Source organism: Gadus chalcogrammus, chromosome 6 (genome assembly GCF_026213295.1).
Source record: "Gadus chalcogrammus isolate NIFS_2021 chromosome 6, NIFS_Gcha_1.0, whole genome shotgun sequence".
NCBI lineage: Eukaryota > Metazoa > Chordata > Actinopteri > Gadiformes > Gadidae > Gadus > Gadus chalcogrammus.
Genome location: NC_079417.1, coordinates 18,353,105 through 18,379,171, shown reverse-complemented (window position 1 = coordinate 18,379,171; position 26,067 = coordinate 18,353,105). Strand labels below are relative to the sequence as shown.

General features: G+C 47.6%; 3 protein-coding genes and 1 long non-coding RNA gene across 6 annotated transcripts in view; 3 read left to right on the top strand and 1 right to left on the bottom strand.

The window, feature by feature from the left end:
* Positions 1–6,561, top strand: part of adgra2 (adhesion G protein-coupled receptor A2) — a 41,979-nt gene extending 35,418 nt beyond the window's left edge. Inside the window, exons 10-19 of the mRNA XM_056591544.1 lie at positions 18–167; positions 302–463; positions 592–792; positions 942–1,131; positions 1,552–1,760; positions 1,924–2,051; positions 2,153–2,276; positions 2,369–2,517; positions 3,539–3,628; positions 3,790–6,561. Coding sequence (XP_056447519.1) covers positions 18–167; positions 302–463; positions 592–792; positions 942–1,131; positions 1,552–1,760; positions 1,924–2,051; positions 2,153–2,276; positions 2,369–2,517; positions 3,539–3,628; positions 3,790–5,239 — 2,853 coding nt within the window. The 3' untranslated portion in view covers positions 5,240–6,561. The remainder of the gene's footprint in view (positions 1–17; positions 168–301; positions 464–591; positions 793–941; positions 1,132–1,551; positions 1,761–1,923; positions 2,052–2,152; positions 2,277–2,368; positions 2,518–3,538; positions 3,629–3,789) is intronic.
* Positions 6,562–7,109: 548 nt separating this feature from the next.
* Positions 7,110–19,233, top strand: rab11fip1a (RAB11 family interacting protein 1 (class I) a). 3 transcript variants are annotated; one of them, XM_056591545.1, is made up of 5 exons: positions 7,110–7,779; positions 11,131–11,567; positions 11,675–12,638; positions 16,101–16,206; positions 16,600–19,220. In XM_056591545.1, exons 1-5 carry the CDS (start codon positions 7,430–7,432, stop codon positions 16,804–16,806), a joined length of 2,064 nt encoding a protein of 687 aa, XP_056447520.1. In that variant the 5' UTR covers positions 7,110–7,429; the 3' UTR covers positions 16,807–19,220. The 3 variants fall into 3 exon arrangements, with proteins under 3 accessions (XP_056447520.1, XP_056447521.1, XP_056447522.1); XM_056591546.1 differs by lacking the exons at positions 7,110–7,779; positions 11,131–11,567; positions 11,675–12,638 and adding exons at positions 12,662–13,307; positions 14,097–15,741 and having other exon boundaries at positions 16,600–19,233; XM_056591547.1 differs by lacking the exons at positions 7,110–7,779; positions 11,131–11,567; positions 11,675–12,638 and adding an exon at positions 13,314–15,741 and having other exon boundaries at positions 16,600–19,233.
* A 325-nt stretch (positions 19,234–19,558) lies between these two features.
* Positions 19,559–22,047, bottom strand: prlhr2a (prolactin releasing hormone receptor 2a). Its single transcript, XM_056592763.1, has 3 exons — positions 21,807–22,047; positions 20,385–20,871; positions 19,559–20,195 (listed from the first exon to the last, which is right to left on the bottom strand). The coding sequence occupies exons 2-3, from the start codon at positions 20,834–20,836 to the stop codon at positions 19,559–19,561; spliced, it is 1,089 nt and encodes a 362-aa protein (XP_056448738.1). The 5' UTR covers positions 20,837–20,871; positions 21,807–22,047.
* On the top strand, positions 21,531–24,732 carry LOC130384537 (uncharacterized). Its single transcript, XR_008895887.1, has 3 exons — positions 21,531–21,576; positions 22,372–22,443; positions 23,282–24,732. It is a non-coding gene; the product is annotated as an uncharacterized LOC130384537 (long non-coding RNA).
* Positions 24,733–26,067: the final 1,335 nt, after the last annotated feature.

Here is a 26,067-nt window from a genome sequence, read left to right as displayed (position 1 = left end):
GTGTTTCTGTTTTTCAGACGCCAATCAACACCTCAAACGCCATGACGGTGGCCCATCAGGTGCGGTCGTATACCCTGGAGGCTGCAGGGTTCACAGACCCCGTGGCCGTTCTTCACGTAGCCCAGATGATGGAGAAGTTCATGGAGTACGTGACCCAGCTTCGAGAGGTGAGCGACTCGTCTAAAGTGTAGCTTAACAGCCTTCACATTCATTTCCCTATTGTGAGTTTAGATAATACTAAACAGTTGGAGGGTGTGCTGTTGATTGTATTTCTGATCCGTTTTCTCGGTTGTGTTGCCAGCTGTCGGAGGTTCTGGTGGAGATGGGCAGTAATCTAATGCAGGTGGATGATAAGATCCTGGTCAGCGCCCAGAGAGAGAAGAGAGCGTGCAGCTCTCTGGTCAACTCACTGGAAACGCTGGCCTGGCCTCAGCTCCACAGCCACGCCCAAGACCTCTCCATGGTATGCATTCCTCCAAGGACACTAACCCCCAAAACCTATAACCTCCAAAATGCTTTTTCCAGCATTTTTCCAACAACAAATTGTGCATACAATCCTGTTAGATTTCACTCTTACTCTACCCCTAACAGGTTTCGAGAAACATTGTGATGGAGGCCCATTTTATTCGACCTGAATACTTCACCGGCATCACCTGTACCGCGTACCAGCGGCGGGAAACCCCAGGAAGCAGCGTGGGATCAGATGGGTTGGAGTACAACCATGATCAGGATCTCTCCTTCCGCTGCTCCACAGGCTCCCACAACACCTCTCTCACCAATTTTCCCCTGAAGGTGAGAAGCCAGCCGCAGCCAGTCAGCAATGAACAACCTTCCCATTAGTAACCGAATGAAAAAGCACGAGGCTGCACCTGCTTGGAAAAAATGTGTATCAACATCATTATAAAGGCTTGTGTGTGTTGTGGCTTCCTCTTGTCCTTCAGAATTCCATAGCCCTGGCCTCTGTGACTCTCCCGGCCTCTCTCTTCCCTCCTGACGCTCCGATCGACTGTAAGCTGCAGTTCGTGGCGTTCCGTACAGGATGTTTCTTCCCCCTGCTGGGAAACTCAAGCGGCATCGGGGAACACTTTCGCAGGAGGACGGTCAACACGCCTGTTATCTTTGTAGGCCTCGGTGAGGAAGAATCTCGTACTTAGCCCACAGTAGAGATGGCCCTGAGAAAGACAAAATAAAACTTCTGATACAAGCATGAAGGCATTGTTTCCTGGAAGAACCATAGGAGCCATGCCACCAAACTCACATGTTTAACCTCATTTGGTCTCTCTTACTATCATGGTCTCTTCTGTCTTTCTCTTACTATCTTGTTCTCTTTCTGTCTCTCTCTTACTATCTTGGTCTCTTTCTGTCTATCTCTTACTATCTTGGTCTCTTCGGTCTCTCTCTTACTATCTTGGTCTCTTTTTGTCCCTCTCTGACTTTCTTGGTCTCGTTCTGTCTCTCTTACTATCTTGGTCTTGTTCGGTCTCTCTCTTACTATCTTAGTCTCGTTCTTCGCCTCTCTAACCATCCACCGTTTCCTTGTGTCTCAAACAGAGGGATGCAGCATGTGGAACCACTCAGAGCCCATATGGGTGTCCCTGCGCCACTTGTCCCCTGGCACGGACCCAGAGGCCGCCCAGTGGAGCCTCCCGGGCCTGGAGAAGCAGGGAGGCTGGAGCCAAGATGGCTGTCAGCTGGTCCACACTGACAGCAGCACTTCAACCCTGAGATGCACCGTACTTAGCAACTATGCCGTTTTACAAGTAAGAGCAGACCTTTTTGTATTGTTGATTTCATAATGTATACTCGGTCTGCTATGATTCAAGTGCGATGCATGAGTGTACCAAATCTGACCAAACATGAATTCATTGATTATCCCCATATGTTTTGTTCTATATTCATATAATATCATTGTGATTTTACCAGGAAGTGCCAGACTTTCCAAACCCCTCGGCTATCTCAGTGAGGATACTCCACCCGGTGGTCTATGCGTGTACCGCAGTGCTCCTCCTTTGCCTATTCACCATCATCATAACGCACATACTCCACCACAGGTAGCCTATAAATCCACGTGTTTGTGCACAAATACGTTAGCGCTAACTTCTCATCTCATAATTGGTTTGTTTATTTCTGCCTATATCCTCTGCCCACAAAGTTCAATATATATATCGCGGAAAAGCTGGCACACGCTCCTCAATACCTGCTTCCACATGGCCATGACCACAGCCATCTACGCCGGCGGCATTAGCCTGACCACCTACCCGGTGGTGTGCCAGGCGGTAAGTCCCTCCATCTGACAGTCTGAGCAGTTCATTCATGATGCAAGGTGTTGAAGCACGGTATCTGACAGGCGTCTGTGTACTCTGTGCAGGTCGGCATCGCGTTGCATTACTCCTCGCTGTCCACCCTGCTGTGGATCGGAGTCAGCGCCAGGGTGCTCTACAAAGAAGCGGTGTGGAGAACGCCGCGGCAGCCGGAGGGGGAGCCTTCTGTTCCGCCCACCCAGCGACCCATGCTCAGGTCAGTGGGACCAATCAAAGCCGGACAATGGATCCGACCCACCTTCCTCAAGTCCCCGTTGAGAAGCTGGCTGTTGGCTGTGAACAATGGCCAGTCTTTCAGGCAGATTTCTGTGACGCTAGCGTCGGGCGAGGCCACCCAAAATGAAAGCTAATCAAAGGCTGCCGTTGTGCCCAGCGACCAAAGCCCCTCTGTGTTACGGCAGACCTTGGAGAGGAAATGGTAGTGGAGTGGAATGGTGCCATGAGACACAGAACGCCACAAGCCCAGATGTACACTATGAACTCGGGGTAGGGGTCTGGGCGCTGATGTGAACGTCTGAACCCGTCGTAAATCGTTGCAGGGCCGTGTTGAGGGGGAGGGGGGTGGTTGTACCGTCTCTCTCTCTCTCTCATTCCCTCCCTGGTCCCACTGACCCCATGGCCCTGCAGCTGTGATCGTCACACTGTCGAGCTGACCTCTTGACGCTCGGAGCCACCATCCTCGTCTCGCCCCCACAGCCACATGGGTGCCGTCCCACACAGCAGACACACGGCTGTAAATCAGGGCCTCCGTTGGGCTCAGCCTGCTTGGCCTCTGCAGCACTCCATCAGCTCACAATGTGGAGGAACAGACGCTCTGTTGAGATCACAGAGAACCACAGAGAAATCCAGGGGAAATAGCTCGGACAAACTTGGAACGAAAATCAGTGTGCATACGCACCATTCAAAAACAAGTGCATGTTCGTCGTTCTTTGGTTTAAAGCATTTTTTGTTCCCTACCATCGTTAAAGGGGTAGGCAATAAATTTCACAAGTTTTATTTTTGTTTTCGTTTTTTTATTTGTGGCTGTCTCAAGCCCGTCCCATCATGTCATGGTGACTGAATGAAATGATTTAATGGCTTACCTGGCTTTGTAGGGAGGCCTAAAGGGAGGAGTGGAACTTCTTCTTTTGGATTCATTCCAAATCGAGCCTCCTCTGCCTGGTTGCTACAAACTGCCTCCCTTTTGCTTTATTGTCTTTCTTTTTATGTTCCTTTAGGTTCTATTTGATAGCTGGTGGAGTTCCTCTCATCATCTGTGGGATCACTGCAGCTGTCAACGTCAACAACTATGGTGACAACCGCCCTTAGTAAGTCCTCCTCCACTTGCCCATGGGGAGTTTGCCAATTTACCCTGACTGTCTGACTGCATTTCTTTTTAGTGATGGGACAGCACATTTTGTATATTTCTTTATGCATACACTTTTGAGGTTCTAGTATTTTGCCATGAATTCCTCCATCTGTCCCACAGTTGCTGGCTGGTGTGGCGCCCAAGCCTGGGGGCCTTCTTTGTCCCCGCTGGCCTGGTGGTGCTGGTGACCTGGATATATTTCTTGTGTACTGTTTTCCGCTTGAGGCACCGTGTGGCCAAAGAATGCACCGGCACCCCCCTCTCGTCCCCTGTGGCCGAGAGCCTGCCCGCCCTGTCCGGAAGCACCAGCCTCCTCTCCACAGACTCCGCCGCTGCCCCGACGACCCCTGTGGCGGCTCCTGAGGACCAGTACTCCCTTAAGGCCCAGTTCTCCGTGCTGGTGGTCACCCACTTCCTGTTCATGGCCCTGTGGTGCTGTGGGGCCATGGCCATGTGGCTGAGCGGCCACAGCAGCTTGCTGTTCAGTTGTCTCTACGGGATCGCCGCCACCACCTTGGGGGCGTTCCTGGTGGTGCACCACTGCTTCCGACGGCTGGACGTGCAGGCCTCGTGGCTCGCCTGCTGTCCGGGCTACCGCCGGCCCCAGGTCCCATCCACCTACACGCAGGCCTGCACCGCCGTCAACGGGGTGCAGACCTCGGATCAGGGCTCCCAACTGTTCATCGGCTGCCACCCTCCCGGGGACTCCCAGAACTCCTCGTCCGCCAGGTCTTCGTCCACTCCCAGCGGGATCAGCAGCGTGGGCCCCGGGCCCTGCAAACTCACCAACCTGCTACAGGTGGCTCAAGAGCACCCCAACCATGCCCCCCGCGCCCCCGCGGGCGCCCACCACGGCATCCACCCCGGCGCCAGCACCGACAACGTCACCAAGCCGTCCAACAACCATCTGCCCATCATAGCCTCGATGGCGCCGGTGCATCCCCAGAGGAGGAAGGTGAGTAGCAGAACTAAACAGGGGAGCAGCCATTACCACCACCGGGGAGAAGGCAGGGGGCACTACCGTCTCAAAGCCCTGAGGGCGGGCGGCGGAGGCAGCCTGGGCGCCCTGGGACCCACGGGTCTGGAGAACTTGAACTCCTCTCACGGTGTCCACAAACACGCCACGAGCGAGAACGGCAGCGTCCACCACAGCCTCTCGGAGAACCAGGCTGGCCTGCTGACCAACGGGCGGCCGGTGGGGGAGCCGCTGGCCACCAGCCCCTCGGAGGGCAGCGACGGGGGCAGCAGCGGCAGCCGCAAGCCCTTCCCCCTCCCGCCCGCCGGGGCCAGCAGGGCGGCCCCGCAGGGCGCCCAGAGACGCTGCGCTAGCAGGGACAACTTAAAACTGGCCGCTGCCGCCACCGCCACCGCTGAGCGAGAGACCAAGCGCTGCTCCTACCCCCTCAACAGCGTGTGCGTGGCGGTGCCGGGCCCCGCCCCGGCCCCCAACGGCACGCTCAAGAACTCAGGGGTGCCAGAGCACCAGGAGAAGGACACCAGTGGCACGGACCAATCGCAGAGCTCGGTGGGGATGAAAAGCGGCTTGTGGAAGAGTGAGACGACGGTGTGACGGGCGGTGCGTTGACTCTTGGTGCATGGCTGCAACCTGCAGGTGACTTTGTGTACGGTTCTGGTTTTGTTTCCCCGGCTTCCTAAAGTCGGAAGGTCACAACATTTCAGTATTTAAGAAGAACTTACAGCAAGGCGTCCACTACCTGAAACTATCTTCCCTCTGTAGTGTAGTCAGACTTAGCTGTGAAGGGTTAACATATTACAGAACTTTCGTCATTTTCAAAATGTAGGATGACTCATTTACCTTTTTCATTTCACATGCAATCGTACCAGCTCATTTCTTAAATTAACATATGATGTTAATTTTTATCTGTAATTAAAGCTTTATTTTATAAGTTGAAAATGTTCTATGCATATTACCTTTAGCATGAAATGGAATCCAAGATAATCCATTTTCCCAATGAAGCTAAACACAGTTGCTCTGTGGGAAAAGCTTTTGGTCTCTTTTCTTTAAGTCATTGTTTGTGAGTTATTTTATATGCACTTGCATTTGTGTGTGTGTGTGTGTGTGTGTGTGTGTGTGTGTGTGTGTGTGTGTGTGTGTGTGTGTGTGTGTGTGTGTGTGTGTGTGTGTGTGTGTGTGTGTGTGTGTGTGTGTGTGTGTGTGTGTGTGTGTGTGTGTGTGTGTGTGCGCGTGTGTTGTAAATGAAGGCTAGACAGAACCTTTTGAATATGGCGTTTCATTCTGTTTTACATGTATGTATTTACACCAGCACTGATACAAAACCTGCCTTCCGTAAATAAATATTTTAATTGGGTCTATTCCAATTCAATGGCGTTGCTTATGAACTATATTCTTGGTTTGCAATGGATCTATTATTGACACACAAATGGACGTAGACTGCCCCCTGCTGTATGTTAAAGAAAATTCTAGTCGAGTAGCCTATTCATAAGTTCATATTGTCAACGTCGTAAACGGATGAAAATAGCCCGGGGTTTATTACCACAATTTAGGAGATGTTATCGGTGGCCTACATTGTATGCCAAATTATGTTTTCCGACTTGAGCTTCCTACTTGTTTTAATTCCCATGACATGCGTAATAAACCTTAGCCTATGATAAGAACTTATATAGGATTTTTCTGGAAGGGTTCACCAATAAAACACACATATTGTCACCAAAACTGACAGTGAATGAAATGTCTATGGAAGGAATTGTACTTAATTCGGCCATGTTTCCGACCTATAGGTAGGCCTAATCTATTTGGGGTTGAAGTTACAGATGTCCTCAAATGTGTTGCTCTAATTTAAATAAGGTATACATGTATATTGTAAATGATATTCCAAACAATAAAGCCAGATTTTTTAAAACCATTACAATGACAATGTGTAAAACAACATTAAGTATTTATTCAAGGATAAATGTTTAGGGATAGGTCCAGGGAGCCATGCCCTTAGGCCTTATTGTGTACTTTGTGACCTAAACTACAGAGCCGTAAGATCACTTAGATAGTGGGCCTAATATATAATTCATGGCATCAAGAGCTAATTGATTTGTCCATGCCATAATTAAACGTCTGAAGAGTAGCCTACTACTTAGCCTAAGTGATACATACTCAGGTTCGACGTCGCTATTACCTTAAATAATCAATATCCTTTATATCAGTGGTCCCATCATATTATTACTCAGCATCAATTAAATCCTGCGTCTTTTTGATATAGGCAATTTGTTTATGTCACATGAGATATTGTGACCGTTATGTTCAAATCTAGTTCTGCTTACAAATACGGATGTGCAATCGGGAGACAAAAAATAAGGACAGTGGCGTCCACCTAGACAGGTACACCGATACCCAATCTGTCATCCGATTCTGCTCCTGCGCAGTAATGATTTATTTATTGCTGCGCAACGTAGCGCACGGAGAGACTGACGAGGACTTCAGCCAATCAGGGGCAGGGATGGCGGGATTGTGGGAGGGCGCGTTTTATCTCGACAGGGAAGGGAAGCGTTTCGCGATTCTGCGCTGGTCGTAAAATAACATAAATACCAGTTGAAGTGGCGTTGGTCGCTTCGTAGCAGTGAAACAATTATATATGCGACGTGCTTGTAAACCCTTTTACTAACTCTGTCTGTGTGACACAGCGGTAGGACGCCGAGCCCTGCCTGGAGGTAATAAGACCTCAGCTTCCTGGTCCGAGGAGAACCAAACAACCTTCCGAGGCTTCCGAGAGCTTCACAGAGCTTCAGCATGTCGCTGGCAGACCAGAGCCACCAGTTCTACCCCACTAGTGTCCAGGTCACGGTGCACCAGGCTCGCAATCTGCGCACTAAGGGCAAGAACGGGACCAACGATGCCTACGCCATCATCCAAGTGGCCAAAGACAAGTTCTCCACCTCGGTGGACGAGAGGTGCATCGCCCCGGTGTGGAAGGAGGAGGCTTCCTTCGAGCTGCCCCTGTTCCACCCCAACAACGCGGAGAGGTGCCGGCTGAACGTCATTGTGATGCACCGGGCCCAGGTGGGCCTGGACAAGTTCCTGGGCCAGGCCGTCATCAACCTTCTCAACCTCCAGGACCAGAAGCTCAGCAAGAAGACCGAGTGAGTTGTTGTCTTCTCCCCGTTTGAAACCCTTCCAGGCCTGCGCTTACGTTGGAAGACGTACGGTGGCTGGCATCGATGAAGTTTGATCTGAGGTTTTATAGTTTCCTTGGATTTGTAAACGTAACGTTCTGTGCTTCATTAGATAAGAAAAGTCCGGTAGGATCATGTTGAAAGACATCTGCTTATATACTTGCATTGCAGGAGGTCAGGACCCCCACTGTTTACATGAGGGTCGTGTGAGTCCTGAGGCCAGGGGGGATGACATTGACTGATTAGACTCAAGATAAAGTGTTATCTTTAGTCTCCTTCTAGCCAGCCGTAGGCCAGACATGATGAAAACAAAAGGCACTACCTAATTAATACATTGTTAATGTGACAATAACAATAGGTATCCACAGATACTCTGTGAATAACTAATAACTGATTTTTATTATGATAGAGTATAATTTTAAAATAACTACACATTCCAAGTATATAAACATAAGGGTCCATAATTGTTTTCCTGTAAGCTTCTTTGATAGTCTTTTAAGCTGAAACAATAGAACCCTTTTAGGTAAATCTGGCACTGGATGTTTTTTTAGGTGCTTTTTGAATTGCTTGTTATGTTGGGCAAAAGAATTCAAACAAACCAAACATTCAGATTGGTTTTTACATTACCATTTAACGTGTATTAATTACCGGTGAATGTAAATGGACCTGGGGCTTTTGACACCGACCATTTATTGTTAGGCTGACCTCCAGGAGAGCCTACAGCCTACTGTGTAGATCTCAAAGCGGTCTGACAGAAATATGCGTGCGAGGCTGGAGCTTATCAGCCTCATAGTGGGAGACAAAACATTAGCACTGAGATAACAATCTGGCCAATTAAATCCCTTTTTTTTCTCTCTCTCTCTCTGATCTGCTGCGGATCGGTTCTACTGTAATCTTAAGAGGCTTCTCCAAACAATTCAATAGTTTGGGATTCGACAGTTAATCGTAATTGTATCCATTTTTTCTTTGAAAAGTACACTTATTTTTAGTGTTGCACATTTTCCTTACCCCTCCCATCCAACAAATCAGGTCCGACATCCCGTCAGGGCATTCACATGAGTGGAACGGAACGGCTGACAGAGTCATGATCATATGAAATAACACTGACGTGGCTATGACGTGGGTTGGATCCACACGTTCATGGCATTGAATCTGGGCTGCTGACAAACAAAGGAGCAAATCCAGGAATGATCTTGACGAAGACAAGCTGCCGAATGAGACGCACACAGCGCTGGGTGTGAGAAATGGTTACATTATCTCCCCTGTTCTGAGGCCCATTATCAGCCGGCCTGGGGGCAGTCCTTCAAATCCCAACCCAGCGCCGACCATTACCTCATCACCTGTGAATCATAAGCTAGCTCTTATCTGGTGTTTACTCAGGGCATTTTTACAGGTCTGTGACGAAAGTTCATCGATAGATTTTCCTTCGCTCTGGGTCACCTGGCTATCAGTCAGCTCTCTCTCTTTCTTTCTCTCTCTCTATTCCCCTCTGGTATTGCTGAAGCCAGGTATTATGTGTTAATGTTGTGCTTTTGTCTCCCAAGAAACGGGCAGTGTTGTGTCCTCTGATGTGGTGATGTGGTGTAAGCGAGTAGAAGGTCTTTCTGCCACAGCACATCCCCCTTTGTCCATGGCAACACAATGCTGCTAGAGATATCCACAATAGACGAGATGAGATCATATGAGCAAATGCTGTGGCGTGTTCCAGTAGAGGCAACCATTCACTCATGAAACGATTGCCTTTGCTGTTGCAGTTTCATGTTTCATGTTTTGTGTCGTGCTGCATATAGCCCCTTATTTGAGTCAGAGGACGGGGAGACAGAGTAAAGCAGCCCTTCACATTGTCCTCTTGTCGTTTTCCTACAAAATGAACACATTTAGGTCGGTAATTCGGACAGAAGGTCAGTTATTATTGGGCCCGTTGATGATTTATATTTTGGTGTGGAGCCAGACTGGTTTAGCTAAAAACCAATCATTGTTTCAGAGATGAGCCAATGTTTTAGGAAAATCCTGCCAGAATTCAAAGTTTTTTTCTGGTGCCTGTGGTCTAATTTGCTTTGGGCAAGTTGTTTATTTTATGCTTTGCTTAAGTAATATTTTGAAATACGTGCCTTTACCTCAATAGGGAAAATGTAGTTGAATGGTTTCTTTTGAATGTTGAGTTCAAGTAGATACAATTTAAAATGGGCTGAATGCATGGGCCTCATGTGGAACTCTTACAGGTTTACTTCTATGTCCACTAGAACACAGGGAGACCCCAGACGAGGTGAAGAGGTGGAGGATTAAGGGTTTATTAGTTTTCTTGTGCCTGGCCCTGGCTCAGCCAAGGCTGTGTAAGTGGTCTCAGCGTTAGCCCGAGCAATACAAGCTGTTGTTGTTGGCCTGCGGGGTTATTATGAGAAAAGATAAAGAATGTCGAGTTGGGCTTCGCTCAGCCTTTATTGTGAGGCCTGCCCTCAGCTCTTCCAGCAGCTCTCCCCCATGTGTACCACATTTGTTTTGTGTAATGTTAAAGCAATGTTTCCTGTTTGTATTAATCATCTCCAGAATACTTGTTCCTGCTATTTCAACTGCTTGACATTATCTGTGCACTAAGGCACTGCTCTCTGTTCAGAGTATGCAGGGGCAATTCACTGTTTAGTTCTTAGCAGTGTTCCTCTACTCTCACCTTTGTGAGTTTTAACCTTTCGCCTCATCCATGGAAGGGAAGGCTTCTCATTCAGTCTGTACAACTGGATGTTTGTCTCCTTTGCTTGAGAGGGAAAGTAACCGCCGAAGCAAGAAAATGAATGTGGCATTGTTGCGTTGTGTCATATTTGACACAATGATGAAGCACATTATCGCAACAGGAACTTATTGGAAGTTGCATGAAGGCAGGACTAACTGACAGTTTCCTTGTTCGTAAAATGATGATGGTGTTTGGACTGTTATGATTGCAGGCCCTTTGCAGAGCACTTACATTACCCCTCCAAATAATTGAGCGATGCTGTGGTATTTGAAGAGCTGTAAAGCAGACTTGTGTGTGTGTGTTCTATTTATAGCCAAGTGCTGCCCCCTGGGGTTTAAATGCTCTTATTTTAATATATACTTTTTATTATTTATACACCATTAATAACAAGGGGTGATGTTATATATTAGCTGATGGAAAAAATATTGTGTATTCTCTATTATGTACCTAACATTATTCATTTTGTAAAGATTAGACCAGTATTCAGTATTCACTGCATTGTGTGCGTCAATAGATTAATATATGTTAGAATATTGTTATTATAATGAAACACATTTTGAAAATAATCCATTGTCCCGGTTCTGTTCCAGCTGGTTCCCGCTCTTGGATAAATCTGGAAAGGACGACAAGGCCCGTGGAGAGGTCCTGCTGGACATCCAGTTCCTGAGGAACAACATGTCCGCCAGCATGTTTGACCTCTCCATGCAGGACAAGCCCCGCTCCCGCATCTCCAAGATCAAGGACAAGGTGCGCGGCAAGAAGAGGGACGGCTTCTCCGACTCGGCCTCCGCCATCGTGCCGCACGTGAGCAGCATCGTGTCGGACAGCGAAGGGGAGGCCGACGCCCAGTCGCTCAACCAGTTCCCTGGGGCCAAGAAGAAGTCCAAGCTCCAGAAACTCTTTGCTCCCAAATCGAACCTGCACAAGAACATCTCCCAGTCAATGTCCACCCTGGGCAGCCAGCCGTCCAAGGACTCATCTCTGAGCGGGAGCCGCTCCTCCGGCCTCAACGTGGACTCCCCCGAAGGTAAGCGCCCACCCTGCCTCCTCTTTGACACTAGCTCCTGCGTCTGCTCAGCTGTTGTGTGCTGTGTACACAATGACATGTCCTGTTTGTGTGCTCTGCTCCCGTAGGGAAGAAGAAATTCAAGTTCCTGGGCCACAAGCGCACAGGCAGCAACGACAGCAAGGCCTCCCAGGGGCCCTTCTCCCAGGGGCCCTTCTCCCTGCTGGGCCGGCACAAGCAGAGCGCCAGCGACGTCAACAGCGTGTGCATCAACGGCAGCCACGTTTACGCAGAGGAGGCGGAGCCTAAGACGGGCTCCACCCTCAGCCTGAACAGCTCCGGCAAGGGCTCCGTGGAGGACTTCCACACGCTCAACTCCCAGTACTCCATGGATTCCATCAAGGGCTCGTCAGCAGCGTCTTCCAGGCAGGAGGAGGTCCTGGAGCAAAGCAACCGGCAGGAGCAGGAGGGACAGGAGGAGGAGGAGGAGGGACGACAGGCAGCCGAGAAACGTAGAGCAGAGGACCTGAGGCTAGCGCAGGGGGAGGAGGAGGAGAGAGGGAATCAGCAGTCCGAGGGCAGGAGGCTGCAGGAGCTGGAGGAGCAGCGGAGATACCGGGAGGAGCAGGAGAGGCGCCAGCGCTTGCTGGAGGAGGAGGAGGCGAGGAGGAGAAAGAAAATCATGGACGAGGAGGAAAGGCAGAGAGGCGAGGAACGCAGGATGCTGCAGGCCATGGACGAGGCGAAGAACGAGGAGGAGAATCGCCGGGAGGAGGCGCAGAAGGCGGAGGAGAAGAAGCGGCAGGATGAGGCGTCCATGAGCGAGAGGCTCTCCACTCTGTTCGGTATCAGCCGGAGGAAGGAGGAGAAGAAGGAGGAGGCTCAGCCTGAGAGAGAGGAGCCTGTGGCAGCTCGAGGTCTGGAGCTCCATGCCTCCCAGACCAGCAACCCCTTTGAAGAGATCTCCCTCAGCCCAGAGGCCCAGAACCCCTTTGAAGAAGCCCCCCCACCGAAGACGGTCCGCAGCCCCCAGACCCTCTCGGCGGGGGTCTTCCTCAACCGCACCGCCAAGGTCTCTGCGGTGAAGCCGAGGTGAGTTTCATTCTCTTGTTGTTCTCTTATTGTTTGGCTGAGATCAACAATCGATACCATTGTTCACAGCTTGAGTCAACACTGTGTGTTGACACGTTTGGTGGATTATTTTTGGTGGATGACGTAGAAACTTCTATAGCTACAACTTCTATAGTATCCTAATAAAAAATAAAAAAAAGGGGGAAAGCAAAGCTATACTTATATAAAGATATCATATTTAGCATTAAGTTGGCTCTGGTTTCATCGCTGCGCTGCTGTAGTGATGATTTTGAATTTGCATTCACTGGATCGTCTACATGAGGAAGTCAAGCACCATGTGATATGCAAATGAACATTTTGCGAGAGTGCGAACGAGAGCGAACGCAAGAGAGCGAAAGAGAGCGAACGCGAAAGAGAGCGAACTTGAGAGAGAGGGAGAGAGAGGTTGTTGGTTGTTATTTTGTGTTGCCTACTTCGTGATCATCTTGCTACGCTGAGCACATTTTGTCCAACCTGTTCATCCAGTTTGGCCGCTGTGCCGGTTGGTTTCTGCTGGAACTGGGCGTGTCATCTGCTGGTATGGAGTGCAACAGGTTTTGGCCTCTTCTCACTGGACTTACAGTGTGTGTGATCATTCAAGGGTTAGGGACTAGTTATTTGGAAACCATTCCTTCCCATTGGACTATCATGGTAAGAGTGTGTGTTTTCCATTGTGATTACGTTATATCTGTTCTAGTTATGTTGCTGTTTGTGTTGTGCTGGATAGTGTTGTATTAGATTTGAAGGTTATCCGTCTTGTGACAAAGAGTCTTGAGCAACAAGCTAAAGGTGTTGTGGTTGACATCGCTAATGTATTACAACTAGATTATAATTGATAAGAAGGAAATAGTTGAGGAATTTATAGTTTTATTTGCTAAAGATTTTGAAACCATGTTTAAGATAAAATCAACCAAGAAAGGTTTTGGGTTGATTATTGTGTTTGGTCAGAAATTGCACAACACACAAGCTAGCAAAAGAAGCCTGTATTGTCTTCTTGGCTGATTTTATTAAAATGTTACATTGTTTAGGAAAGACATCTAGAATATTTTGGAGTTTAAATTGGACAAACAAATTGTTTTAGTTGATTTACCATAAGATTAAGAGAGACTTGAATGACTTTAGATTGCTTAAAAAAAAGAAATTACCATGAGTAATTATTCTTGCCTCATTTACTAGTTGATTTGTCTTCAAATTACATTCAAGCTCAGTCAATTAGCTTGTGGAAAGATAGTTTTTCTTTGATACTGTTTTAGCTGAGACATTGATGGTGGATGGAGAGAAATTTTTCATGGGTAGTAACATGAGACAGGAGTGGCACGTGTTTACTTATTTATTGGTCACACTGAATGTGGGGACTTTGTTTCGACTTTCTGTCAGATTGTTTGAATGCCCTGAGCCATGCTCTTCAACTCTCCATACCTCTGAACCCACCTTCTGCAGCAGCCCGTTTGACATCGCTGGCCTTTTCGCTCTGCTGAGTCTGCACCATTCAATGAGCTGGACCACCGTCCTCCATGTCTGAGACGAAGAGGAGAGCCCCGGTGCCCCCCACCTACGCCACGCCCGCTGAAGCCCGCTCCCAGATGGAGAGGTCCCCCAGGAACTGGTCTGCCTCAGAGGGGCCGGTCCGGGCCATCGAGAACCCGGCATACATCGAGTCTGACGCATCAGCGCTGGGCAGAAGACCGGCGCTTCCCCTCCCGGACTATGAGACGCTGTTCCCCAAGAAGAGGCACGGGGTGCAGGGGCAGACGCGATGGGATCACCTCATCGCTGAGGTCAATCAGAAGACCAGGGACCAGCCCGAGGGCTTCCTCGGTGAGGAGATGAGCGTGGACGGTCCAGAGGAGAAGAGACCGGATCGGCAGCACAGACCGCCGTCTCGGACCAGGCAGAGCGACGGCGAAGGGCAGAGGCCGGCCGACCGCGTTCCTCAACCTCGGGTTCATGAGGCTAAACCCGTTTCATCCAAGAAGATGCCTCCGCCGCCTAAACCCGACACAGCTCCACTCCAAAGACCCACCGTAGACTACAGTCCAAAACAACGGCAGAGCCCTGTAAACGCCCACACGGCTGGGCAGAGGCCAAACGCGTCAGCATTGCCAGGGTTTGTTGGCACTCAAACACCGAGCAGAGAAGTCCCCTTAGGAAGGGGGAGGGAGGGTGTTGGGAGAGAAGTGTCAGCAGTTGCTATTGAAGGGCGAACTCTTCAGCCCGCGGTGGTGCCCAATATACCCAGCCAAACGGCTCGGGATGTAAAGACAGAGCTGGCCGTCAAAGAGGTGCCCACAGCCAGACCCAGGCAAAAGGTTGTCAGCATGGAAGGAGAAAAGCAAGCAGATGTGCGAGCAACAGATTCTCTGAAAAGCAACAATCCATCATCCAACCAAATGGACCAGAAGCTGAAGGAAGGCGAGGCATTCCTCAGAAGAGAGCTCGTATCCAAAGATTTGTGGGCGAATTCTGAGCAAAACGCCAATGCAGATCATCTTTTTACAGGCAAGGTACAAGAAGAGGCAAAACTGGAAGATAAGGGAATGACTGCAGACGATTTTGATCAACTTTTTGCTGCAGAAAATCAAAGTGATCCCTTTGACAGATTTTATGAAGGTGACTCTGAAAAAACTCATCAGCAGTTTGAAAGAAAATTCATGGACTTGAATCAACCAAATCCTTCTTTAAAAAAACGGCTTTCCCAGAGAGGTAAAGCGACGCTTGCAACCCACCCTCCGTCCAGCAGCGTAAATGTCAAACAGGAGCCTACGTTTCATGGGGACGCCACCACACCCATTGCTGTGGAAAGGCTTGCATCCAGAGAGACCGGGATGACCGCTCCGCTCGCCTCAAACGGAGCAGAATGGACTGAGAATCCTCTTGCGGAAGACCCATTTGGGACGGACCCGTTTGCGGGAGATTCCTTCAGATCTTCCGATCCCCACAGGCTGTCTTTGGATGAGTCCGGGTCCGAGGCAGAAGGGCCGTTTGGGGGGAGGAATCTCTTGCGAGCCTGGGTCTCGCCCACCGAGGGTCAGTCTGCTGGTGCACCGAGTGTCATTGTTAGCGGGCCAGCTTCATCTTTTCGCAGGTGAGATGGGCCTCACATATTGCCTTTTGAGGACATGGCACGGTTATGGTCAGCTGATGAGGCCTGATTGGCTGGTTGATTTGATTTTTGTTTGGATTTTCTCTTTGTGACTGTGCTCGTATGTATGGATTTATTTCTGGGCTGGTCTCTCGAGGTGATGGTTAATTGTGTTTTGGTTTCGTTGGGAAGAGAAGGCGGTCTTTAGTTAATCTTTGAAACGTCTTTTTTTTTCTTTTTTTTTACTTGCATGTGCTTTGATATAGTGTTTGGTCCTGCCTCTGTCCTGTTGTCAAAGCCCTCTCAGTCGTCTTATCTCTTTCAAGCTCCTTTTCTGATGTTGTTCCCCATCTCTTTGACAGGCCTCATCCTGTGAAGCCCATGAGCTCAGCTGAAAACCAGTTCCCCTCTGGCTCCCCAGCTGTGAAGGACATCAGGATCCTTGACACCAAAGCCGCCCACATCAAGGTACCGACTGCTTCCCGAGAGTCGAGGGTTCTTATTCCCAAACGCGTTGGCAGTTACTTTGTAAATTCAGCCCCACCAAAGTTCCAAAGGGCCGCACTCTGTCGGTCGCTCTCACAGAACAGACGGCCATTTCTTACACTTTAGAAGGCTAATATGAAGCGGCTGCACACATTAAATATTCATTTTTTTAATGCAAACAAGTGACTCTATGGGAAGTCCTTTCAGAGTTCATCGCCGATGGTGTGTGGGTGTGTGCATGTGAAAACATTCAATGATTTACAATGCAAATACTGCTGCAGTGGACATCCACCGGGAAGGCTGTATAAATGAAATGCTACAGCCACGCTCTACCGTCCTTCTTAATAAGAAATTCACCTTCTCTCCACCCCCAAGGCGGAGGTCCTGGCGGAGGGCGCCGGAGCCTACACCCAGCTCACCCAGGAGGAGCTCATCACGCTGGTGGTGAAGCAGCAGCTTGAGCTGACCAAGAGGAAGAACAAGATCGCGGAGCTGGAGGAGTACATCGACAACCTGCTGGTCCGCGTGATCGACGAGAAGCCAAGCATCCTGCTGGGGATCAGCTCCAGCAAGCCAGCGTAGGAGAGGGGGAGAGCCGACCCGTACTGAAAGCCTCCTTCTCTTTGTGCTGCGCTGTGCGGCAGTCGGTGTTCCCTGTTGGCAACACAATCTATGACGATGATGGACCTTCATTCGCCTAGAGCAAATGCACTTTCTTTAGTCTCTGGGTTCAGATAACGATGTAATATCGGTCTGACACGGCTGGACGGTTTTTAAGCAAATGGATAATCACAAGTCATTAGTCCGCAGGGATCAACGATATATTCTAGTTTAGAGGGCGTTCGACCCTATGCTACAGAGACCTTTAATCAAATAATAGATAAAAGTGATTTCCACAATCATTCTGGCTTCGTTTGCCACATCTCCCAGAGAAAAACAATCATTATGGTCCCTGCTGACTTCTCTGCTACGAGTCATTACAGCCGATCAGTTTCCTGGCTTCATTGCACCGATATCCTGTAGCCAATTTCACAACACCACACGCCTTATTGTTTGGTCTTCCAGTGGACTCAGGAGATTGCTTTTGTAGCTCAGATGCTGTATAATTGTATCTGAATCATGATCCTTGATATATATTTTTCACAGTCGAAAGAATAACTATGTCATTACAAAACTGCAATCTCAATAGTAGAGTGCTGTAAATACTGTTGGTTAGGTGGACGATGCTGAGCCAAAAAGGCCCGCTCTATAAAGAACCCATGCAGCCCTAGTCTTATTACTTGGATAGCTTTGTTGGGCTTTTTTTTTCTTAACCAAAGTCCAGGTTTCTTATACCAAATATCTGTGAACCTTCTCCAAGTGTTTCTTAATTTTGTAATCAGTTACATTTTGTTCTAAAAAGTTGAATAACACTGTGCCTATTTCTGCAGTATAGTTGTCATTCAGAAAGTCAGCAATAACAAGGTAGGCTGCTAGTGGCAGCCCTTTATTCATGATTTGTACCATGGACATTAATGTGATATGAATATGAATATGAATATATATATATATGATTCTATATTAATCATTTTATCAGTCCACTTATGCTATTTAATCCCTTCAGCACACTATATTTTTTTCTACTATAAAATATGTTTGCATCTCCTAAGCACATATATTTATGCAATGATGAGTGATGGCACGGTTTGTTGTAAATATTGATGAGAGATTAATAAAAAGACCAAGAAAGGAAAGAAACAGAATTGGATAAAGGAAAGCTAATCGGCTTGTTTATTCTATGCATTGTTAAAGTCTAATATCCAGCGAGGCCTTTTGACTGTAACCTCCAACACACTAAATAACACGTAATCACGTGACTGTCTTTTGTTTAGTAATGTTAGAGCAATAATTACTAACAATAATGTATGTTGATGTTGATATTGGATTGTGCCTTCAAATAAAGTGTTACTCTTGCCTTACAAGTGGATCATAGTTGAGTACAGGCCTCTGTGTACCTTAATGACAAATCAAACTGAATTTAATCTATGAATCTGTGTGAAAGTATGTCTGTGAAAAGCAGCTCAGTGGTTCAGTCTTTACATGGGGATATTGTGTATTTTGTGGTCTCCTACAAATCTTTATTTTATCAAAAGGTTAGCAAAGTTAGCAATTTTAATGTCAGACACAACATCTCATATGCTATAAGTAAGATCAAATCTGGACTTACTAATCATTTAACCTCCAATGAAACATTTCTCTGGAAACAGCTGCAAATATGAGATCTCTTGGATAGGTTTCAGTCATCTTTGAGATTTTAATTACACGGTTGTGTATCTCCACCATAATAGTTATGACTTTCGCTGATCAATTATGTTCCAGGGTTATGCAAATAATTGTTTGCCCTTAGCTGTAGGACCTTAAGCCCTTGAGTCTGCTAGTCTGTGCAATTGACGAAAAACACTGAATATTAAGGGAAAAGATGCGATGTGATCCCACATGCTTCAGGGGAATGATAGTTGACCGTATGCATGATTTTGCAGGCCTCATTCTTAATGATAACCAGTGTGACTTTTCTACTCCCTAGAGACAGAAACGAGTAAAATGGATACTGAATGTGTATCATTAATGTTTATATTGCAGTTATTTGTTGGTCAGTTACTCTAACTGTTAGAGTGTGTGTGGATGATGCACACTGATTACTCAATGTGCTACAGGTGTGCAGCATAGAATATGCTACTAATGCTTCTTATACCAAGTAGCGATTCATGCATCTCGTTGCAATTTGGACAAAGAGAATAACAATTGTAATGTATATGTATTTTAATCTTAGCACATAAATAAAGTTAAGAAAGAGTTGTACGAAGAGTGAACATACTATGCACCACATTGTATTGAATACACTTTCATCAACATACAAAAAACGTTTAATTGACACAAGGAGAAGTAAGACTGAAGCCTCCTCAAGCCTCTGTTGTTAGGCAACGTAGTTTTGCATTGGGCTGCCCTTTACCCTAACACAACCTCGGTCATCGGAAATCTTTTTTATCACAGAATAAATATCAATAATCTTAAAAGGCAAACAAAGCAAGGCGAAAGGCCGCTCCGTCCGGGACCACGCCCCCTCCCATGACCACGCCTCTCCTCCCAGAATAGCGCCCCCCTCCTAGGACCACGCCCCCTCCCAGGACCATGCCTGCCTACCAGGACCACGGCCCCTCCCAGAACCACGCCTCTCCTCCCAGGACCACGCCTCTCCTCCCAGGACCACACCCCCTTCCCATGACCACGGCCCCCTCCCAGGACCACATCCCACCTCCCAGGAACACATGCCTCCCCTTACAGGACCACGCCCCCCTCACAGGACCACGCTGGCCGTGGCGCAGTGGTTGGCGGGGATGCCGATGCGGTGGCGGCAGGTGAACATCTTGCGGAGCTCGGCGCGGAAGCGGTCGTGCAGCCAGGCGTACAGGAAGGGGTTGCAGCAGGACGAGCTCATGGCGCACAGGTGGCACAGCAGCTGGATGAGCAGGAAGTAGCGCTTGTCTATCAGGTCGATGTCGATGTCCCGCAGCACGTTGAACACGCTGATGGGCATCCAGCAGAAGCCGAAGGCCGCCACCACCAGGCTCACCAGCCGGAAGGTCTTGCGCTTGCGCACCCGCTGGGCCTCGGCCTGGCTCTGAGTCCGGTGGCCCGGCACCACGCAGTTGCGCAGCTTGACGGAGATGCAGAGGTAGGAGATACACAGGGCGGACAGCGGGAGCACGTAGGTGACGAAGAGTGTGCTGTAGGCGTACGCCAGCCTCTCTCGCTTCTTGCCCATCCAGAACTCCTCGCAGATGATGAAGCCCTCGTGCTTGAACTCCACGTGGTATGTGTGGGCCACGGCCGGCGCCACCAGCCCGCAGGACAGCAGCCACATGCCGCAGAGCAGGTAGGTGCACGCCATGATGGACAGCCGCTTCTTCAGGGGATGCACTGTGGCGTAGTATCTGCAAAGCAAAGGGGTCACATGCTTCACGTTTAGGATTTACTGGGTTAACCTTTCATACTAGGGAGCATTTGATTTGCTTGAGCAAGATAGAAGAACGACGGAAGTGTTGTTCAAGGTCTGTCACAGATGGCTGCAATACAAGTTAACAAAAATGCCTGACTGCAGTGTCACTGATTAGCTGTCTCACCTGTCCACCCCGATGGCCGTGAGGGTGAAGACGGACACGTACACGGTGACGGGCTGGATGAGGTACACCAGGTAGCACATGAAGCGTCCGAACACCCAGCCGCGCGGGTTGAAGGCATAGGCCAGCGTGAAGGGCACGCAGGTGGCGCACATCAGCATGTCCGAGAAGGCCAGGTTTCCGATGAAGAAGTTGGTGGCGTTGTGCATCTTGCGGGTGCGGCAGATGACGTAGAGGAGCAGGTAGTTGCCGAACACGCCCACAAGGACCACCAGGGCGTAGCAGGGGATGATGAGGGGCTTGAAGGACTGCAGCAGCTCCACCCCAACGAACTGGGAGCTGCGTGTGGAGGAGCCGTTCTGGAGCTCCGACACCTGGCTGGTGTTGGCCTCCACCATGCAACCCGCGCAGGAAGGGGTGGGCTCTCCAGGCCAGGTGCTGCCGGTGCCTTCCATCGGCCAGGCTCTGACGGCGGCGCTCTAGAAGGAAGCTGGATGGATGGGAAGCACGGTTATACCAGGAGCTCTACATACTACTACTACTACTACTAGTACTAGTACTATTGCTACTACTACTTTTACTACATTTACATTTTTGGCATTTAGCAGACGCTTTATCCAAAAAGAATTACAATTTGTCAGAAGAAAGAGAAACAATATATTGCTGTTGGTACAGTAAGGATGTTCATAGAACCAAGTGCCAAGCACTTACAATTGCTAGATTAACCAATCCCTGTATACAACAAAAAAAATAACAAAGACAAGATGCTACAGGATGCTAAGTACTTTTTTTAAGTGCAAGGACGTACAACATACAATAAGTTCTTAAGGGGGGTGGGGGGGTAGGGGGGTACTACTAGTACCCCTACTAATAGTACTACCACTATTACTACTACTACTACACTACTACAAATTGCACTGATATTCCATGACTAGGCTAGTGTGTCATTCTTGCAAGTCTCTTTGGTTCTATTTGTATGCATTTGGTTTAATCCCTGCTTTCTATTCAGCATTACATCCAAAGAAGAACCCATGTTAAACAGTTTCTGTGACTTAAGGCTTATTGATATGTAGCGCCATGCCTGGAACCCTAGGGGGCACTGAGGGTATAAATAGGGGAGACGGCTTTCATTTTTACACCTCTGGTTGTCATGTTCGTTGGAAAGCTATCCTGAGCGGCTTCTAAAGAACTTAAGGTGGAGTAATAGGATTCTAACTTTTGCCAATATTCTGCATTCAAATCTGTTTATTATTAATGAAACATTAGCAACAAATTTATTTAAAGGGAACTTTGTTTGCTCCACGACAAGAATCTCAGGCCTTCCTTGTTTCTGTTCGTTTGCCCTGAGAGTGTTCAGGACAGACATCTAAAAGAAAAAGTCGCTTTAAATGGCTTTCACATTTACTGCATTTAATTGAACTTTACTGGTGTAACGAAGTCCAGGCTACACACAGCACCTAGTGGGACGTCTATTGGTCTCCTCGAGACAAGGACTCAGGATGGTGGTGTTGAGAGACCGGTGAATTGTAAAGGTTTGTTGAGAATGATTCATGATTTAGTGAATCTCTCTCTGAGTGTGTGCGGTGATGGCTGGTTTACCCAGTGCACACTGATTACTCAATGTGCTACAGGTGTGCAGACTCATCCAGCCCGAGAGTCCAATAAGACTCGGCCAGGTGAGGTTGCCTAACCCAGCAGTCATCCACACGCTCTCCCAAACTGGATTAATAATTGAATTGCATACTGTTAAAGATATGAAATACCGCATTGCATACTGCATTGCGTACTGTTAAAGATAATAAATTAAATGCCACCAGGTGTTGGTGTGATTAGCCACTACAAACGGAAAAAAAGGAAAATCTGCCCTTTTATGTGTATTAGTGACATCACAAGTGGGCGTGTCCACCTAGATGTACGATTGATAAATCAGTCTACCAGCCTACCCAGTGGACTGTAGCAAATGTTACTTATCAATCCATCATACATCTAGGTGGACACGCCAACTTGTGATGTCACTCAAACACAGGAAGAGGCTGATTCTGAAGCCATTTTGCCACACATGGTATGTCACCCCTTTAAATTTAGACTTAACTTCATTAGTATTCCAACATGTGAATTAGCAACTAATCCACTGTTATCGCATGGTTTTGATTTGTGCAACATTATTATCTTTAGTTAATTGGTTATTATTAATAGCCTGCAATAGAGCAGCGAAGTTACGCCCCTTCCGGTAGAGCCCATGGGACCTATGAGATCAAAAAATATGTGTGGGTTTCAATGGAGAGAAAGTAATTATCTTCTGGTCCCAGTCTTTATATGCCCCGGATTTCACAAATGTTTGTTGATTTTAAATGATAATTTTTTCATGTCAAGAGTTTGACCGTTTATTGTGCAATTGTTCAGTTAAAGGCTGCAGAGAAAACAGTGAGAAGACTACATGTCTCGTATGTGCCGTCACACACCCTGCGACTGGTGTGGACAAGACCGACAATCTCCCCATCGGCATAACTGAAACTCTCCACATGCCCCAACTTATAATGTTTTTCACCTCTTTTGATTATTTTATCCTCCCCTTGGAAAAAAACTAACATTATCAAACTTCACGAAAATGTTTAGTTTTCTTTGCATGAAAAATTATCATTTAAATCCACAAACAACATATGTGTAATCCGGGGCATATAAAGACTGGGACCAGAAAACAATTACTTTCTCTCCATTGAAACCCATTCATATTTTTCGATCTCATGGGTCCCATGGGCTCTACCGGAAGAGGCGTGACTTCGCCACTCTATGGGAGTGTCTTTGGCCATGGTCCCTTAGGATGTTGTTTCTTTTGGGACATGTGTTGTTGTATTTGTTTTTCTCCTTATCCTTGACTTTTGCCCCCCGCTCCTCGCCAGTCCCAGGTCCTGCCCCTCTCCTTCCACACGACCCCTCAGAGGCCTGGTTGATGTCGTCTTTCTCTGACTTCTTTGACATTATGTTTCCTTTTTTGTATGGACTTTGTATACTCCCAGACCTTTGGAGGATTCTTCCCTCCTACACACAGAGCGGTGTTGACTTTGCTTATGAATAAGTTCTGCTGTGGGCTGGAAAGGAGAAGAGGCCTTCTTATTATTAGGAGAAACTAGATGTTGTAGTTTTCAAATGCAAAAAGGGTTTGTGAAGCACTCATAGCGAACTCAAAAAGCAGTTCTGCTTTTAACCTTATACACAAAAGAGCATGACCTTACTTATTTTGCATTTAAATGAATTGCCTTGAAAATTAGCTCTTCCGTCCAAACGCATTAAATGCGGTCGATGAAGGCTGGCCTCGAAGCCTCCGTAGAGGCGATTATCCGATAAACCAGGAGATAACAAAGCAACCATGCAAAGGATCTGTAAGGATCGTGTCCGATCTTCCTTCACACACTGATGAAAGGCTGAAGATGCTCCCCATGCCCTACCAACGATGGGGTTACAACGCCAGTGTGAGAGGGGAAGGCTGAGGAATTAGAAGTGCGCTTTCTGCCCCTTAATTAGGCTACCATACGTTCCTCTAAATTACTGCTTAATAAAAGGTTTGCTGGACTTATGTTTCAACCTTCTGCTCATAAGCATTTAACGAGGTCATAATATTTATAACCTCGTCGTGGCTACTTGGGCTGATTGATAAAACATCAGTTTGGATTATGCACACTTATCTTAAGATGATTTAAATAGGCATAATGGATGCATTCAGCATGGCTAATAGCACAATTAATTATAATAGGAAACGCTTCATTCCGACCCAATCGGAATGAATAATATCGATGGAGGCGAATAATCAAATTCATCACGCTGCATAAGACGAGACGCAGTGAAGTTAAACACACGTTTAAACACAGCTTTAAACATGGTTACTCCGTCGACACAAAGAATGGAAAAGTGTTCCTCACCTAGTCTGTGTTCCAATCCTCTTAAGTCTAGACGCGAACAGACGAGCGGTTCTCGCTGAACGAAAACCTTCCAAGTTCTCGCATCAGGAACGGTGCGCACCGGCACGTCTGTTCACTCCATCAGTGATCATGAAACCAGACAACACTTAAGCCCTGGGTAGAGATGCTGTTTGTTCCGCCTCACTTCAGCATCAGCAGCATCATCCCTGAACAGCCACCGGGAGCTGTGCGTATACGCCAGACTATCAACAGGTGCTGTTCTCCGTCCAGGTCCTCTGAAGGTACAGCCTACTTATAATACTGGTCAATCGAGCTTCGGAAAAGCACAACTTATGTCAAGGCAATTACTCTGTGATATCTGGTGTCCCCGGTTGTCAAAGGCATGGATCGCTCTATCCTATAAATTACCTTGTTTGGACAGGTTCCCTTTCTCCTTCTGCAGAAGCAATAGATCAGAGGGAATAAGATGACTATTTGCCTGGACGCCAAGGGCGTAACCACGCATTCTTTGGGGGGGTCGTGTCCCCCCCAATGTTGAGAAAATACTAACCTGTCCCCCCCAATATTCAGCAGGATAAAATGTAAAATAAAAGGATAAAATGTAAAATATATGTTCTCTTTTTATGAACCCTGTCAATGGATCGGTCTCTTGTTATGCAGTGATGTTGCTAGGTAGGCCTACGCGTCCTGCGTCCCTGACGCATTAAAATCTGAAAGGACGCACTAAACTCACTATCCATGCGTCCCGGGGACGCATCTCATTTTCCCCATGAAAAACGATACATTGTGAACATTAAATAACTCGTGTTTAATCACAGTAACTGGCCAAAGAAACCTTCTTGTGAGCAGATCGGACAAGCGCTGTTTCAACCCTCTGCGCATCTACTTGTGACACACACACACACACACACACACACACACACACACACACACACACACACACACACACACACACACACACACACACACACACACACACACACAAATGTGGCGCTCGCGTGGTAATAGCTCATTGGCGCCACCTAGTGATCATTATGTGCAAATTCACAGCCTCATTAAAATGGTCATTTGACCCCTCTTGCGGCGCTAGGAGTAAGTAAAAATGGCCCGGCGTTTCTAGTGTTAAACATGAACGGTTGAGTACTCCAGCTCTAACCATATCATACCACCATCAAGGAGTTTAACACTATTAATTTAATTTAAGAAATAGAATAATAATAAAAAAGAAACACATTTTTTAAACTGGGGAGTCGGGACCCATTGAATTTCTCAGGGACCCACCCAACTCGCCACCTGTGGGTCCCGGGGACTCACTACATTGAAAACCTATCAACATCACTGGTTATGTCTTATTTATTTTCAATTTATTTCCGTTTGTTGAGTGTGTGAATCCCCCCTCCTAATTGTACACTTGAGCGATTTAGTTTGAAACCACCTCGCGACTTTCTGCGTTGTCATGGTTACCCCACACTCTTTCTTCAGTGAGAGCCAAGAAAGTAAAGTTGAGTAATGGAGGATTTGAGGTTACCTAAAAAGCAGAAGAAACTGGACCAACAGGCAAGCATACGCAGTTTTTTTCAGACAGTAAGTAACTTGACAGGCATGCTGAAAGCCGTGGCCAGACAGGGACATGCTCTGGACAGGCAGGTGATAAGGTGAGATTTTTGAATATGAGACTAGACAGCCTTACAACATTGTTTATAACCTGGGCCTACATGTCAGCAATACATAAAAGTAGCCTACTTCTAATACAAGCAGAATATATAGAC

Bases quoted from the DNA above. Each gene is read 5' to 3' on its own strand.
- rab11fip1a (XM_056591545.1), top strand. From the start codon at position 7,430: ATGTCGCTGGCAGACCAGAGCCACCAGTTCTACCCCACTAGTGTCCAG. The intron at 7,780-11,130 runs GTGAGTTGTTGT...GTTCTGTTCCAG, and splicing joins AAGCTCAGCAAGAAGACCGA to CTGGTTCCCGCTCTTGGATA. The intron at 12,639-16,100 runs GTGAGTTTCATT...TCTCTTTGACAG, and splicing joins GTCTCTGCGGTGAAGCCGAG to GCCTCATCCTGTGAAGCCCA.
- prlhr2a (XM_056592763.1), bottom strand. From the start codon at position 20,836: ATGGAAGGCACCGGCAGCACCTGGCCTGGAGAGCCCACCCCTTCCTGC. The intron at 20,196-20,384 runs GTGAGACAGCTA...TTTGCTTTGCAG, and splicing joins ACGGCCATCGGGGTGGACAG to ATACTACGCCACAGTGCATC.